The sequence below is a fragment of the Acomys minous genome (genome assembly GCF_964271855.1).
Source record: "Acomys minous genome assembly, chromosome: 8".
Taxonomy (NCBI): domain Eukaryota; kingdom Metazoa; phylum Chordata; class Mammalia; order Rodentia; family Muridae; genus Acomys; species Acomys minous.
In genome coordinates this window covers 41872619-41890609 of record NC_140489.1, presented here as the reverse complement: position 1 = coordinate 41890609, position 17991 = coordinate 41872619, and the positions used below count along the sequence as shown (strand labels likewise).

The 17991-nt window shown below is 47.0% G+C and overlaps 1 protein-coding gene across 2 annotated transcripts in view; it reads left to right on the top strand.

Moving 5' to 3' along the window:
* Positions 1 to 17991, top strand: part of RHOJ (ras homolog family member J) — an 85663-nt gene that overhangs the window by 47394 nt on the left and 20278 nt on the right. For both annotated transcript variants that reach the window (XM_084791638.1, XM_084791637.1), the window contains exon 2: positions 16771 to 16829. In XM_084791638.1, the coding sequence (XP_084647764.1) occupies positions 16771 to 16829 (59 nt within the window). The remainder of the gene's footprint in view (positions 1 to 16770; positions 16830 to 17991) is intronic.

Genomic DNA, 17991 nt, shown 5'->3' with positions numbered 1-17991 from the left:
CTGGAGGAGCCAAGAGTTCTGCATCTTGATCTGCAGGCAGAAAAAGAAGATTTGAGTGTAGCTTGAGCATTTATAACCTTAAAGTCCACCTCCACAGTGACACACTTCTTCCAACAAGCCCGCATATACTTCAACAAAGCCACACTTCCTAATAGTGCCACTCCCTATAGCCAAGCATTCAAACACATGAGTCTGGGTGTGGGGGTGAGGGCCACAAACCTATTCAAACTACCACAATGGGGCTGAGAATCTTGGCACCTTCAAGAAGGAAAAGAGAATACTAAATTGATGCCAGAAGGAGCAACATATAACCACAAAAGTCCTTGTTCTTTTCCCCTTTGTGTGTGTGTGTGTGTGTGTGTGTGTGTGTGTGTGTGTGTGTGTGTGTATGTTGGGGGTGGAAAGTAGGGTGCACATGCACATGTACATGTATGTGGAGGCCTGAGGCTCATGCCGGGAATTATCTTCCATTGCTTTTCTACCTTATTTGTTGAGACCTCTCAATCAAATGCGGAGTTTGGTAACAGTGGCTAGCTTGTCCTTTCTCTGTCTTCTGCAGCTGGAGTTACAGGCAGGCCACCTCAGCCACCTCACGTGTAAACATGCTTCTGTGGATCTGAGCTTGGATCTTTATGCTTGCTCAAGCACTTTAACCAATGAGCCCTTGGCCAACCCAAATGTCCCTGGTTTTACACAGCTAACAGCTTTCAACAAGTGGGCAGGAGAATAGGAGTCGCCAAATCACCACACAGTCAGTGATGTCAGTGAGGTGGGGTTGACAAGTGGGCATGCCTGGGAATCTTCACATAGCAACGGGATGGAGGCCATGTTCTCTGAAGAGCTACCACTGAGCAAGTGCCCATACTCTCGAAGCCGCTGGCCTCGGGCAGAGATTTAGAGATGAAACCTTTCGTGTCCAGTTAGCCTAGACTCGGACTCATGCCAGACCCAAGGATTCATCTTTACTTATAAGGCTCAGGGTTTCAGAGAAATTTGGCAGGAGCTGCTGAAAGTTAGAGTATTTGCAAGGACGGTGGTTTCCTCGATTAATCAGCTTAATTTTCCTCCGTGTAGAGCTGGCTAAAGAAAACGGCAAACTCTCAGCTGCACTCAGGCTTTGTGTAAATAGGAAAATACCCCAACTCGCCGCCATGGAAAGCTGGTTAGAATTGCGAAGGGCCGCGCGCCGACGCCATGCGGGTAGAAATGCTCCTTTGCATCCTGTTCCCTACCTCGAGAGCTGGACTTAACTTGAATCTCACATTTAATACCTCCTCGTCCAGCTAGTGCTCTAATTCCGTGGTTTTCAATCTTGGCTGTACAATGGAATCACTTGGGGAGATTTAGCAAGTAGCAATGCCTGGGTCTAATGTGGTGGTGGGTGCAGTGGAGACCGAGGACCGCTGTTCTCAGTAGAACTGTGTGAGAAGTGGAGGCGTGTCTCCTAGTAAACACACCTAGCTTTGCAAGAACCCAGTGACTTACTTAGTGCAAGTCTTCCTAGGATCATTGCAAACAAAGCAGGGTGTGGGGGAGTGTCCCAGAGCAAGCTGTGTATATGTGCCGCAGCAAGTATGCCGCCCGTGGTAGATGCTGCTCCCACCTCTCCATGGTCACCACTCGGTCTGTGGTACCTCCGATTTCACTGCAATAAACTTCCAAGCAACAAAACACAGAAGCCCAGCTTAAACCTCTACGCTCCGGCACACTGGACTTCCTGCCCTGCACATCTCTCCTGTCTCCGGGGCTCTCCGAAGCTCCCTCTGCCTGGAATGCGTGGTGCGCACTTGACCTTTTTTTTTTACTTACAAGCTTTCGGTGTTCAAGGATCAGCTTAGTGTCACTTCCTCAAAGAGTTTGTCCCTGATGCCTACTGCAAAGGCATCCCCACTACGCTCACTCAGCCCCCTGTTTGCTAGTGAGGGCTTAATTGTCCAGTATATGGCCCCTCCCTTCAAACTATGAGAACCCTGAAGATAAAGATACTGGTTTTGCTTTGTCCTGCATACCCTAACGCCCAACCTTCCCTGATTCGTAGACTGAGCACAATAACGACCCAGTGTACATGAACAAAATAGGTTCTGTTCGCTTGCACGGAGGGGCACGGTAAGAAATGGAAGGTTGTGCAAACTCAAGATGATGTTCAGAAAACTGTCTCCTACAGGACATACGTACTTTGTTTAGGAATCACTTAGAAGAGAGCTCTTCCGGGTCCCAGGGACAGCTACATTTTTCTTGGCTATCTAGCTGGCATTTTGTTCCACATTTCATCCATCAGGAGGCTTTGACGTCAGAATGGCTCTATAAATCACTCACCAATTATGTTTCCCGCTCTCCACCGGGTGACGCTTGGAGCCAAGTGTGTAGACCTTGCCCAGCCCAGCGGCACAGCAGACTCTCAGGAGAGAGCCTACAGCCTCATCTCCCGCGAGCTTTACCTAATCAGCCGTTCTGTCACTTGCCCTCTGCTCCTTGTTGGTAATTCTAATATACCTTAAAGATATTTCATTTACTATCTGTAACTAAATAAGACCTGGAAAAGAATGAAGCAGGAAAAAGCAACTTATCCGTGCCTACCAGATGGCTTGACAATAAAGGCACTGGCTGCTAAGTATGGCACTGAGTTAGAGCCCTAGGGCCTCCATGTTGGAAGGAGAGAACTGACCCCTGCAGATTGTCCTCTGACCTCCACATTCCAGGCACTGGCATGCACACATTCACATGCAAATACACAATGCACACAATTAATTAATTAATTAATAACTAAAATAATAGCATTTTCGAGGAAAAGAGAAAGAATATCTATGTGGCAGGTTGTGTTTCATTGATTTTTATGAAAAACACTTCTTTTTCCTGCTTGAGAGTAAATGCAGCTTCAAACAGAAAAAGACCTGCAGGAGCGCTAGCACAGAGCAGTGAGCCTCAGAACGCATCACAAACAGCACTGGGCAGCAAAGGCCCCATGTGTACGGGGGTGGGGTGGGGTGGGGTGGGGTAGATAGGGGGGCCTAGAGGGTTGTGGTTAGCGTTGAGCTTCAGGAAGCTCCACAGACAGAGCCCCAAGGAAAAGGAGAGGGGCTGAACAGCCGACTGTGCTGTGCGCCACAGCTGCACCCAAGTTACCAGTCAGATCTTCCTCTCAACTCCCCTGGGGGCAGCTGGGCCAAGAGTCTTAACATCAAGTGATTCCCTTCACAGGGATGCTTACGTCAAGAGAGAAGATGCCCCCCTCCTCCTCGCCTTCTCATCCAGGAAACATTCAAACACAAACTCACTGCATCCAGGAAGTATCCAAATACAAACTCACTGGACCGGTTATCCGACAGTTGCTGTAAACACATCACCACAAATTCATTGCCTGTCCACGCTGAAGGTCAGAAATCTAAACCATGCCTCAGTAAGCTAAAAGCAACGTGCCAGCAAGTAGCATTCCCATTGGCCCCAGAGGAGGAACTCTATGTGGCCTTTCCCAGAGTCCAGCATGGCTCATGGCTTCTTTCACAGCATCCCAACTTCTGGTCCTGACTTGTATCTCCTTGGACACTGACTCTCCTACTTCCATCTTTCCCTTGTAAGGGTGCTTATAATTATACGGAGTCCACCGGATAACCCAGAATAATCTCCCCAACTCAAAGTTTTTAATTTAATCACACCTGCCAAGTCCATTTAGTGGAATTAGGGTGTAGAGGTCTTTGGGCACCCTTATCATAACTTCCAAGTTAGTAACTATGTGTGGATATGCCAAGGGTATGAAGTTGAGATGTGGTTAAAATCAACACAAAGAACTTTCCAGTACTATCCATTTCGTGAACTCAAATAGTTGATGAACTCAAACAGCCCAGCCCAAAGATGTGATATCAAATATCCCATGTGGAGCATTGGCTTGGGCACACTCCAAGTCAGACAGTGACGGAGTGTTTGGCTAGCTCCCAGCACTGGCCGCAGAGGCGCTCTGGAAAAGTAGGCCAGGGATACTTCCACGCACTGATTTCAACCATAAAAAATAAAGTCATTGCTGACTCCTCCTCCTTTGTAATCATTTACCAAGGGCTCAGTGGTTAGGGTGGCCATTTTGTTGTTCAGCCTGACTGGAATTCACACCTCTGTGTCATCCATTTAAGGCCTGCCTGCCTCTCTCCCTCCTCCCATTCCTCACCATTTCTTCATCTTCTCCTTCAGTCCCCCAGGAGACGTGAAGATGTGATTAGAACATGGACATAATACAAGTGAGGTAATATGTAACATAAAAGTTAGGACCTTCTCCTCAGCTGGTCAAGAACAGATCTGGCTTAGTTTATGGGCTACTTTTGCAGCCTTGGTACTAGCTCTAGATTTTTCTATGTATTATTTATTTCTTGTGCCTTTTCTTTCATTTTCTTATAAAATCTATCAGTGCCAGGCCTTGGTCATTTTCAGTGTGACTGCCCTTCAGAGCCCAAAGCTATGTCCGTCAACGGGTCACTTAGACACATGTTTGTTGTCATGTCCTGGGCTTCTTTGCTGTCACTTCAGCTTAGGCACCAATTCATGACCCTCTCATCCTCAGGAAGTCCACCTCCCTGAATATTCTGAGAACAGGCAGGTTTGGATATTTTGAGCCCTCTCATCGGCCTTTCGTCTTCTGCTGCTTGCGTCTTTCATGCATCCTCTGTCTTCCTCAAGCCATTTCTATTTTGAGGTGGGTCAGCTCTCACTGATCTGCAAGCATGCTCCCTCCTCCATGCCTGTGAGACCACACTGGGAGACCACTGGGAAAAAATATGCTACTCATGGTGAGCTGGGACATCTGATCAGACGCCCGCAGAGTAACGAAGAGATCCGTTGGTGACAGCTGAAGTGCCGACCAATGTCATAGCTTCTTTTAAAAAAACTACTTTGCCACGGATTGAATTTGTCTCAGGAGATACAGGCAGTGGTCCTTTGCATTTATTGTTTGTTTGTTTGTTTGCTTGCTTGCTTGCTTACTTGTGACCTGGGACATAATGAGCCGGCATTCTGCTGCCCGGTTTTCTCTCTGCCACTTGGCTGGAGTCATATTTGGGAGCAGAGCCATTGTAGCTCTCCTCCCCTTCTCTCACGGTGCTCCAGGCATGGCAGTTGGATTGTAGGTGGTTCCATTCCCTTTGCAGACACTGGGGTTAAGAGCTTGGGCTGTACCCCAGACGCTGAGACTGACAACTTCAATGTCTGCCTTATGCCCTGCAAGGCTGGATCAGAGCAGCCCCTGCTGCCAGTGCTGGGAGTTAACCAAACACTCTGTCGCTGTCTGTCTTGGAGTGTGCCCAGCCCAATGCTCAATGGCCTTCCTTGTTTTCTAGAGTTGATCAGTTTCAATTCAACACCCGTGTCTTCTGGCATCCATGCCAGAAGCACCTTCAAGTTCCTTCTGCTGATATTTCCCACATGCTGGGAATGTTGCAGGACTCCGCACGATCCCCTCCCACCTACCAGACACCCCGCTCCTGAGATCGCTAACAGAGCTCTATCCATGGGCTGCGGTTCCCCCTTGAAACAGATGCTCTCCTGGAGGCTACGGCGACATTTAATCTATTCCTTCATCCGATATATATCCAGTACTTAAAACTGCATCCCTAACAAAGCCTTCGAGGTTTGCCTTTGCTTGAAAGGAATACACAGTCCAGCCAGCCATCTCTCATTGCTGTAACACCTCAGTGCGGCGGAAGAGAGGGCAAGGAATAGGGATCAGGATAGACTGAATCTATAAAAGATACAGAGACAATACCGTTTAACAGAACCAGAGAGGGGAAATCAGACTGAGGGGTGCTCACCCATAGAAGAGAAGTGCCGCAGCTTCACCATTTGCCCCATAATGCCATGTCCACATAGGCTGTCACAGAGGACAAATGGACACATAGCCACAGTAAGGGTTTCCATGGGTCCAGAAGCATATTTTTTAAAGTGGGTTACAAAGCTTTCCCACATAGTAGAAACCACACTGGGTGTTAATGGTCGTCCAAGCTGTTGGTACAGTCTCCTGAAATTCTGAAGTAAGCATGTAAACAGTGGCCTGCGGTTCCTGTAGTGTCCCTCGTTGCCTCCCCTTCACCAGCGCTCTCAGACTTTCAGAGCCACCTCCCAGTGATGGCCCAAGGGACAGAGACATTCCAAGGCCCAAGATGGCTTGTTTACAGTTTCATCTTCATCCTTTTTTGGCCAAAATCCCTTCACATCTCAAATCATCACTGGGGACATGACACGCATCCCCCCTCCCTCAGGGCAGCTTCTCCAGTCATGAACCCCTACAACCCTCCATAGGCTTGGTAGCAGGATTTTGTCCCAATCCCCAGCTGTCTGAAGACCAGGGAGAGACATGTAGGAACTAGCAGCTCAGACCCAGTGTCCCTTCTGCCTTGTCTCGGTGGAATACACTGCTCCTTCTCACACGCACTACCTGTCAACCACCTGAGGGTCTGCAATGGATTTCATTGCTTTAGCATCTCTAACATGTCTTATTTCACATAGGGAATACAGAGTGTGGGAGCGCTACAGAATACGGCTACTTAGCATTCACATTTCTTGACATATATGAAGAAGTTTACCAATGTCCCCCATTTTTACCTGAAAATAACTCCTTATTTCTTTTTTTTTTTTTTAATCTGAAAAAGAAGTCTTATTCAGTTGGGAATACTAGATGAATAGAAATAAAACAAAGAAAACCCCACAGATACATAAATCCTCAAACTCTGACTAACAAGGAGGTGGATGAACACGTAGAGTCTGGGGCTGAAAACCATGGAGGAAAGAGCGGCTTCGTGTTCTCCAACTTGTCTTGCGACACTTCAGAGAAGAAGGTGAAAAGGAGAAAAACAACACTGACTGTTCTCTGCAGCCTTGCTCACCCACTGTGCCTAGATGGTGGGGGGGGGGGAGGGGGGAGGCTACTCTCAATTCCCTACTGCTGTGTGCAAGCCCATGTGCCCTGGGAGATCCCAGCACTCTCTCAAATGTACCTTGGTACCTCTGCAAAGCAAGTGCAGGTAGAGAGTTTGGGGCCTGTCACAGCTCTCTGAGAGAGATGGCTTGCTCCGCAGCCCAGGGCACACATGGCAGACCTACTCATCATAGCCCTCATAAAAATGCAGGCTCCATCTAAAGCCAAAAATAAATCTGCATGGGGCCTGACACGAAAGCTTCAGAGAGGGAACCTGGAAGACATAACAGCTTGATAAGAGGTGACTTAGATGACACACGAGCCAATCTGTAGACAGCCGTAACAACAGCAGCATATTCGCCACCATTCCAGAGAACTCGGCTGTGTTTTAAGATGGTTTCACATGTCTGCAGTAACAAGCGTGAAAAAGTAAAGAGTGCTGCGTGCGTATTTTATGGAAGCGCCGTGGAACCTTCTCCTGTCTCCGTAAGCATGATGTCTTCAGTCTCTCACAGCGTTCCTTGCTCCCTCGTGACGGTGCTCCGTAACTGATGAGAACCAGTGCTTGACTCTTGACTGTTTAGGCCCCGTCCAGCCATTAGCTGTTATAAACACACTGGTGATGAATATTCTTTTGTATACATTACTGTGCACTTGTGTGATGGTTCCTGGAAACACATTCCTGAAAAGAGTGTTGATCCAAAAAGAAATAAAAGAATTAGATTTCGTGCTCAGCCTTTTCATCTGTCGCCAAACGGCTTTCCAGAAAATCTTGAGCAAATTCACATTTTCGCCAGTAGTGTGTGAGCACCCACAGATCTAAGCACTTGCACAAACTAGCACTCTCTCTCTCCCTTACCCCCAACTGTAAATGTGTGTGTGTGAGAGAGAGAGAGAAAGAGAGAGTGTGTGTGTGAGTATGTGTGTGAGAGAAAGAGAGAGAGAGAGAAAGAGAGAGTGTGTGTGTGTGAGTGTGTGTGTGAGAGAGTGTGTAAGTGTGTGTGTGAGAGTATGTATGTGTGTGAGAGTGTGTGTGTGAGAGAGAGAGAGTGAGTGTGTGTGTGTGTGTGAGAGTGTGTGTGTTTGAGAGAGTACGTGTGAGTGTGTGTGTATATGTGCATGAGAGTGTGTGTGTATGTGTGCGTGAGAGTGTGTGTGTGTGTGAAAGTGTATGTGTGCATGTGTGCATGAGAGTGTGTGTGTGTGTGTGTGAGTGTTTCTGTGTGAGTGTGTGTGTATGTGTGTGAGAGACTGTGTGTAAGAGAGAGTGTGTGAGTATGTGTGAGTGAGTGTGTGTGAGTGTGTGTGTGTGTGTATGTGTGTGTGTGTGTGTTTTTTTTTTTTTTTTTTACTGAGTATGGTTCCCAGGGCCCCAATATGCTAGGCCCTCAAAAGAACTCTCTCACTGAGCTCTTTTGGCCAGGCTGGCCTTGAATTTATGAACCTTCTGCCTCAGCCCCCTGCATACCTAGAATTATAGGCCTATACCACTTGGCTGACTGGTACCATTTTATTTATCGTTGCTAATTAATGGACCAAAGATTGTATCTTTAACCTTTTTACTTGAATATTCATTAGTTCTTCGTATTTTTGTCAAATATCTATGTTTTTATTTCCTTTAGAAGCAATTGTTATTGATTAGAAAGTATGATTTGGGAGAAAGAAAGATAAATTCAGCAGCTAAGGGCACTTGCTGATCTTGCAGAGGACCTGGGCTCAGTTTCAAGGACCCAAAAGGTGGCTGACAACCATCTCCAGTTCCATTCCAGGGGATCCTATGCACTCTTCTGACCTCAATGGGTAACACACATGCACGCGCGCGCGGATAAATGGTACATATGCATGCATGTGGGTAAAACACATGTGTGTGTGTGTGTGTGTGTGTACATATATATAATACATCTTATTTTCATTATTGTTCTAAGTTGAGTTTTCAAACCCATAACCAAAAAACTATTGAAGCTACTTTAAACAATTAAATTGAGAGTTCTGACATCTTCCCAGTATTGAATTTCTTGCCCAGAACATGAGCTATCTCAGAATTTCTTTCCCTTTAGGCATGTCAGCAAGTGCTGTGCTGTTTTTCCCATAAACATCTCCCATACTACAGGACACTTTATAGTGTGTGTGTGTGTGTGTGTGTGTGTGTGTGTGTGTGTGTGGTATTGTGTTGTGAAAGGCTATTTTCCACTATGTTTTCTAACTTACTCTAATCAGTACTTGATAGAACTTTTATGAGCCTAATAATTCTTTCAACGCTCTTAAAAGGAATGTTCTAGCTCTCTTCTATCACCACCAAGATGTTTGAATGTCCTGGGTTACTGCTGCTTGACAGGGCTAAGGGGAGGCTGTTCCCCCAGGTCACTCTGTGTCTGCATTATGTGCTGGATGTGGTAAAAATAATAACATCAGTGGAGTACCTAGTACATCTTCAGGTTTCCTGATATGAGGTTATTCTACTATTCTGGAAACCTGGCCAGTGGGCAGGATACTAAAGTAGTCAAGTCATTACGCTATTAATCTTAACGACGATGGGACTGGGATCAGAGCAACATCACTTACCAGGGGACCTGGGTACCAAAGCAGGTCTACATCCTCAGGATGTTATGGGGACTAAAACCAAGGGAGGCATGCTTTCAACTACTCCCTGGTAAGTGCTGCAAAAAGTTGGATCCTGCGATCAAAGCCCAGGCTAAACTGGAAAGTACAGACTCAGAAATAAGCTGTTTGCTCCATTGTGCCTCAATGACAACTTAGCTCAAATGAGTTTCCAGTAATGTATGGCTCTGACTTTTTAAAAAATAGTATATTTCTAAAGAGTCTCTCTGTACCTACAGGGGACATTATGAAAAGTGGACTCTAGTTTGTGGGCCACAACCCCAATACAGATTTCACCGATAAGCTGGTCATTTCTTCCTGAAGCCATAGTGACAGTCCCTTTGCATTCAATGGCTAATGTCAGCCTTCTATACCTATATAGGAACCTTAGAACACATGGTCAGTGGTCCTGTCCTACTGACAAAGACATGTCTGCCACCGGTGACATGAACACCCAGAGAGGCCACGTTTCCATGGCATCCCTCACAACAGGTGAACCAGCTGCAGTGCAGGACATCAGACTGGTGACCCCATCCTGCCATGCAATGTCCAGCAAAGTTCATGGTGACCTTTTGGAAAATACCAAAGATGCCTCGGAGAAAAGCTTCAGTTTGGTTGAAGTTTAATGTACGTTTCAGCTCCTTGGCTGCTACGTTCGTAGCAACATTCCCAATTTTTGCTAGCATCTGGACATGAGAATAAATAACAGCTGGCCGTGGCTGAGGAGATGGCTCAGGTATCTCAACGTCAGATACCTAGAACATACACTCGAATCCTGGATTAATGATAAGTCTGGGGAGGCAGAGGCTGGCCAATCCCTAGAGCTCATTAGCTGATCTGCCTAGCCTCCACGGTGATATCCTTGCCAGTGAGAGGCCTCCCTTTCAGAAAAAAACAGACAGACAGTGCTTAACAAACAGTTATTGAAGTTCCCTCTGGCCTCCGTATATAAGTGTACACACTCAAATACACACAAGTGTACCTGCATACATATGAACAGAAAGAGAGGGACAGAGGCAGAGAGACAGAGACAGACAGAGACAGAGACAGAGACAGATTTAATAATGCCAATTCTTTTGTGACCAAATGGAAAGTAAACATAGAAATAGGCTTAAATTCCTGAAGGGTGGGAAGGGATTAGGAAAGCAGATTTTCCAGGCTAAGTGTGGAGCAAAGATTCCAGAAATTTCTTTTTTTCCAGCATCTCAGAGAAAGAACTATCCTGAATAGAACAGATTGCAAAAAGTTTTTTGATCAACTATGGCCCAGGAAAAAAAAAGAATTAGGAAGCTGAGCCAGGGCTGAAGACCAGGATTTTGTAAGCTCTGACAGGGTATTTGTCTTTCACTTTGCACCTTCTCTGGAGACATCAAGGAGGAAGTACAGAAAGTGGACCTTGAAGACCAGGACACAGATTAGGAGATTTTTTGCCAAGTGACAGAATGGAGCTTGCATGGGGAGAGCAGTACAGATGGTAAAAAGGACTTGGGATCTACAAATATTTAGGGGGTAGAACGGGAAGAGATGGAACCAAAAGAATCCTGAAGAAAGAAGGGTGGAGCCCTGCAAGACTGACATGCCAGGGTGTGGCTGTCTGGCTCTTTCTTTGGCTTGGTCTCATCCCCAGACTCAGTCAGTTCTGCGTCTAGAGCTCTTCCCACTCCTCCTCCTCCTCCTCCTCCTCCTCCTCCTCCTCCTCCTCCTCCTCCTCCTCCTCCAACCCATCTCCTTTTTCCTTCTTCATCAAATAAATCCTGACAAAGGAAATATTTTTGCTGAGCACCCATCCCACACCCAGAACCATAGCGACATCTTTCCAGGAAACCCTGTTCCCAGAAAGAAGATGTTTGCTCAGGAACGCCACACCACACTCTTGGAATCTTCGGTGTACAACATCTTCACTTTCCTGAAAGCTTTTGTTCTTCAACTTGCCAATAAGAAAAAAAAGGGGGGGGGGCTTGGGAAAGCTATGGCTTTCTTGAGGTCCCAGCGTTTGTTCCCCCGTGAGTCCAGGGCTCCAATTAGTTCTTCCCCCTTTAAAATCCAGGGAAATTAGAAAATGGCTCAAGTGTAAGCCACATCACTGGTCACAGAAGATGTTGTTAGGGACAAAGAGAAACACAGCCAGGGCCAGACAATGTATGGACGTGGTATCCTGCCCTGTTTGAATGGGACTCTATTTGTCTTAGCACAGATACACAGAACTTTAAGGGGAGGGGGCCAGGCATGAAGACACAGATCTGTAATTCCAGAAATGGCAAGAAAATCAGGAATTCTCAGCTAGAGAGTGAGTTGAAGGGCAGCCCGGACTACATTGCATTCTGTCTCAACGGAGGAGATGAGAGATTGTCTGGAGAGAAAAGAAAGGGAAACATAGCCCTCTGCTCGGAATCCCAGTGAATTCTCAGGAAACCCGCTGGGTTCTCCCCTCGTGCTCACACATCTTTTAAAGAAGCGACTTCCCCAGTGACCTTTGCTTCACACATACACGCAGCCTGGTGTTCCCGTAACAAGAGAGACCCTGACGAGGAAGGAAATGAGCTGCTGAGACAAGCTGGTGCAGACAGCTGATGCAGGCCATGCAGCAGTGAGAGCCAGGCAGGCTTTGGAAAGATGAGGCCCCAGCGAAGGAATCTGCCACCACTTATATTTAGGAAGGTAGTCTTTTGTCCACCTTCACACTAAGTGCCTTCGAATGGATAGTTGGGAGGAGATTTCATCACTGCTACCTCTGCATTTGCCCCTTAAGAAAATGGACACACACACACTCAGGAGGCTTGGGACGTGTCAAAAACAGGCCAGCAGCCTTCGGCAGGATATGGGGGTGGGGGTGGGCGTGGTTTGGTTTGGTTTAGTCTGGAGACAAGGGCTTGCTGTACAGGACAGTCCAGCCTTTAACTCTTGGTCCTCCTGCCGTAGCCTGGCCTCCCACCTACCTCCTCAAAGCGGTCTTTGGACATAAGTCACCGTCTTGCTGACTCATTCGTTCATCGGGTCATAAGTCTCTGGCATGAACAAAGAACCACAAGTTTACCACTTCCAAAATTCTATTGCTTGCTGCATCTAAAGCTAGGGCTTCTTCCTCGAAAATAGCGCTGCTGTGGTGCTACCCACAGCCCACGGCCGGGCTTTATCCTGCCTTGAGAGAGTAACTAGACCTAAGTGGCATGTGTAGCTGGCTGTGCACTAGGAACTGTGCATCAGGGCCTTCCTCTAACTGACCTGACGTTTCCACCGTTAGAATCCACCTGGCTCACCTTGCTTCACCACACTGGCTTCAGGAGACTACTTTGAGCCTCTGAGACAGCTACCATCCACAAAGAAGAAGCTTTGAGCGCTGTTCCTCATGGCCCTGGTGGCTGGGCTGATGGCCAGAGAGCTCATGTGTTTACAAACAACACAGCCTCAAGGTGTTAAAATGCTGAGCAAAGGAGGCCTAAGTCCAGTCTGGGCTATTTTCTTCTCTGGGTAAAGTTAGTGATCCTCAAGAGAGAGGACTTGTATCCTGGCTCAAACAGCTCAACAATTTGACCAATTCATCCCAGAACCAACAGGAGGAAGGAAAGAGTCTAATGGATTTGAGGAAGACTTGTTTTACCTACTTAGCAGGGCATGGGCAACTTTTCTTGAGAGGACCATCAAAGCTATTAACAGGTCATTTGACCTGCTCGATTTAAAACCCCTCTAAATTCAGAAAACAACTCTAAAAGCTCCCAGAATTAGAAGGAAGATAGTCTGGGTGTGGCCTTCCTGGCAGTGATGCAGTCAGTGTTTAGGCAAGGAAGATCTTGCTGAGGCCTAGCACAGTCCCAAAGATGCTTACCTTGCTGAGTGGACCTTGTGTGTTGAGTTTCTGTCCTGAGTATTCAACGTCTACTTCACGTGGCAGAATCTGTGCTGGCCATGGGACTCTGTCCTCCATGGGACTGTAAGGCAGATTTAAACAGCTATCATTTAGGGTAGAAAATAACCAGCGGCCCCTTTGTGTGAACATCCGTGCACACTGGGAAGTTACTAGAAAGACAGACAGACAGACAGACAGACAGAGCCCTGTCCTCAGAATGGACTAAATGTGCACTAGTTGGATGCATTTATCCAGCACCGGCTGAGAACCAGCATGTATGTCAGGTATCTTCTCGTTGCATGCTCTTCTCCCAAATACTCTGGTTCCATTTTAACATACTTTTAATACAATTATTTAGGGCAGGGCAAGGGCATGCTACAGCACACACTTAGAGGAGTCAGAAGATAACCTGTGGTAGCCAGTTCTCTCCTTGTGGACCATGTGGACCCCCATTTTTTAACAGAAAAGGAAGACTTGGAGGTCCTAGATGACGTCCCCGGGGTCGCTCTAATGATGAAAAGCAGTGGTAACATTGAAAGGCAGAGCGGTCTGGGGTGAGCAATCCTGCCGTGACCTCATTTCACGGCTGATTAGTGCTTGGTGGCAGCGCTTCCCTTCTATGGAGTTGTGACTAATTTCTTGCCAAGCTCTGGAGCCTCATGGGACACAGGTTGGCAAGCAATAAGGCATCCACTGCCGGTCCAGGACTCACAAAGCCATGTCTTGTACAACTGATACTGACATCTGTCTCTGCCATCCCTTGAGGTCTTCAGGAAAGAGGGACTAAAGTGACTCTCAAGGATGAGGGCGCAAGCTCTAAGCCCTGCTTTTAGCATCTTTCCGGCAGGGCTGGCAAAGCAACACTGACGATGTTTCCACACCAACAATGGTGTCCATCCTCATCTATCCTGGATCACCACTCTGCCTTAGCCCAAGGAAGTTCTCTTCATGCTTTTTTCTTTCCATTCCCTTATCCAAAGGACTTTAAGAGCTTGGCAAAGCCTTCAGGATAATGGCTGGTAAGGGAGTTAAAACAGCCAAGGAAACTGGGGGCCATCCTTGCAGACTCAGCTTAGACATCTTCACCTGAAAGCCTTCTCTGACCAAATGCCAGCCGAGTGTGTAAATGCGTGCGCGCTCAGCCTTGCCCCCAGCCCTCTGCGTTACCCTGGCATAGCGCATGCGCATGCTACACTGCACCTGGCTACGCTTTCTTTCCACTTGCTCTGCGTCTGCTCTTTCCATTTCTGGTACTCAGCCCACAGACCACCGGAGAAGAGAAAGACGGGGGGGGGGGGGAGTGTATAGATGCTCCCGCTCCTGGTTTAGCCTTCCTTGCTCACACCCACCTCAGGCCTGCTGAAACTCCCCGGAGTCTCAGCTGCCAAGGAGAAAAGGATGGGGCCTGAAGGAAAGGGGGCCCCGGAAGGAATGACTGTTCTCTACGAAAAGAAGGGGTGTGCATGAGAACCGAGCGTGCAGGACTCTAGTGACAAAGGTCACAGCCATTGCTTAGGAATATTTGCAGTCCTCAGTATGGCCTCTAGGACGGCTCAGCTTCTAGTGCTTGCCTCCTATTGGCCTTGGGCCTGTGGGTCTCAGAGCAGTGCATAGTATCTCATCAACAGCTGTCCTGGCCTCCGTGTACCCGGCTCACAGGAGGCAGGAAATTCCATGTTGTAATAACTGGATTTCTTCCATTCATTCTTGATCCATGACTAGGTATCCAATTGGTCATTAAAGAAACCATTTAGGCCAATTTCAGAAACAGCAGCCCAGGCTCTCTTCTGCCAGTGTGTACAAAGAAGAAAATAAAACAGGACAAAGAGCCCTGGGCACCTCTATTTCCATGGCTAGCGTGGCTTATGGATAGAAGCAAAATGTTTAAATGCCCCACCCCTGCCTGTCAGTCAGCATCACAGTGAGGATTCCACAGCGCTGAGTGTGACATTTAAAAACACACAGTTAGAAGCACAGCTGGCTGCAGTCATTTTATCAAAATGAACACATGTGGATCTGAGTAAATTAGAAAAATAGTCCCCAGCGTCTGGGGAGGCTGTGCATTTTAAAACAACTGCTTTTCAGAGAACCGCATTAAGAAATGCTTTTACATACGTGATGCCCATCAACCTGAAAATAAATCGAAGTAAAAGTCACTGCCAAGTCAGGAACTCCAGCTAGGCAATGTGGCTGATGATACATTAGCGATCCACTTCTAAAAGGTCACCATCCAGTCACCCTTCATTTTCTGTACAGCTCATGGCAGAGAAGATCAAAACCCACTTTTGCTTTGTCGTTATGCATTTTCTAATTAATGGGGGGGAGTGTGTTCTTGCATATTTGATTTCCTGTTTCCCAGAAGAGATCTGGGGTTTCTGGTTTAACCTTGTTCTTCCGATTCACCAAGAGAACCATATCCCTCCTGCGTGCAATCTGGTCCCTCTTGGTTGAGCAACAACTTGAGACTTTATGTCATTCCCAGACATGTGCAGAGCGGCTGGTGTTCCCACATTACCCCTCACTTGGGGTACAATTGCTTGGCATGGCATCCAGCCTGCTGGGTAACTCTAACTCTGTAGGTGTGTAAAGCTACCTCCCTAAAACCACATGTGCAGACAGCACCTGGGTTTAATTAGGATCTCAAAGTCAGATTAAAAACAAAGACACCTATCTCTCTCTCTCTCTCTCTCTGTGTGTGTGTGTGTGTGTGTGTGTGTGTGTGTGTGTGTGTTGTAGTATGCATGTAGGCGCATGTGTATACAGATGCATGTATGCAGCAGAGGCCAGAGGGTGATGCCTTGCATCTTCCTTGATGACTCTCTCCAGTTTATCTTTTGCAATGGGTCCTCTTAATGATGCTGGGGCTTGCCAATTGGCTTGGCTAGCTGTCCAGTGAGCTCCAGGGATCTGCCTGTCTCTGTCCCTCCCCTGCACCCATGCAGGTGTTCACAATGATGCCTAGACTTTTTACATGGGCGCTGGGCATGGGGGAGGGAGGTCTAATGTCTTCATGTTTGCACAATAGGTACTTAACCAACTGGACATCTCCTTGGCCCCAAGAACACAGATTTCTCATGGGTCTGTATTCTGAATGGTAGCTCAGAGCAAAGACAGTGATAACCCAGCAGAAAGGGGCCTAGTATCCTTTTTCTTCAGGGCTTCACATTGTAGAGTCCAGCAAAGGTCACCAAACGGTCTACAGAGAACTCGAGTAATACCAAAAATGTCCACCTCCAGTGAGAGATTGGGAGGTGGCTCAGACCATCTGCTGTTGCCACGGCCCAAGGTTCTCTTTCATTTGGAAACTATGCTGTCAACTTGGATTAGCACATCCACCAATGAGACACATGCTTCTCCTCCCTGCCCAGAGAGATGCTGGCATGAGACACTCTGCTGATGGACCTGTGTTTACGGATTGTCTTCTCTTCTCCCCTAGTTAACGTGACAGTGGGAGGCAAGCAGCACTTGCTTGGACTGTATGACACCGCCGGACAGGTATGAGCTCACTGTCTTGATTCATTAAGGGTTGAGCAAAGGGGTGTGGGAGACAGAATGGTCCATTTGGCTCATCGCTCAGAAGCTAACAGCATATGCATTTCCCATTCCGATCATTTGGGGCCCATGTATTTCCTACCCAAATGGCAACCAAATGTGCATTCTTAACTTTATATGTGTGTGAGTATATGTGTGTGTGTATGTGTGTGTGTGTGTGTGTGTGTGTATAATTGTCCAAGATACAGATGTCAAATACTGACAAACCATCAATACTCAAAATAATATTTTTATCCAAGAGTTTCAATTGCCTCCAACCCAAACCTATCCCACATCTAAGATGTATGATTCTATTTTATACATTGTAGTTTCACCTTTTTTTCCCCTTGCTATTTTCTTTGCCTCTCTGCAAAAATGTTCAAAAGGAGATGGGGTGGATAAAATGGATTAAGTACCAGAAAGGAAACAAGGGTTTGGATTCATTCCATCAATTGAAGGTCAACCCCAAACCACTGAGAACTGACTCTACATTTTTGAAGATTTCCCCCAAATATACTTACTCTGTCACAAGTGTTTCCTTGGGCTTGAGAATGGCAGGGCATGGACTTGAGTCCCCAACAGTGAACCTGCATGTGGCTGTCCTTGGGTGAAAATACCTGGTAGCTGCCGTCTCCTGTACCTCACACATGGCTGCAGAAATCATCCAGCATTAGAAGTTCGCTGGGGGGAGGAGGGGGAGAAAACGTGGGTGAGCCTTGGATGGCTGTGGCCTAATTTCTTGGATAGAGCCTGTTATCATGTGCCTTGAATCATTTATTTAGGTCAAAATCAGCAGGCTGTTCAGTCAGTCCAAATGTATACAGCTTAAGTCTTTTGGAGCGAGTATTTGACCACAGTATTTCCCACTGTGAGTTTCCTGGTAATTGTTAATAGCTGCGCATTTGTAGAGGCCGTTTCTTACAATTATCTGGAGATATGTCATTTTGCTCAACCTGAAAGCTTTCTACTACAAAATAAATAAATGGAATCTCTTCAAGGTTTTCAGTGTACATTTGCAAAGACCACTGGCAAGTGTATGAGGGACATCAAAGCTGCTGTTTTACAGCCAGGGTAGGGAGTCTGGATTTTCCAGCATCAGACCCAAGGCTCTTGCCCAGGACTCTCC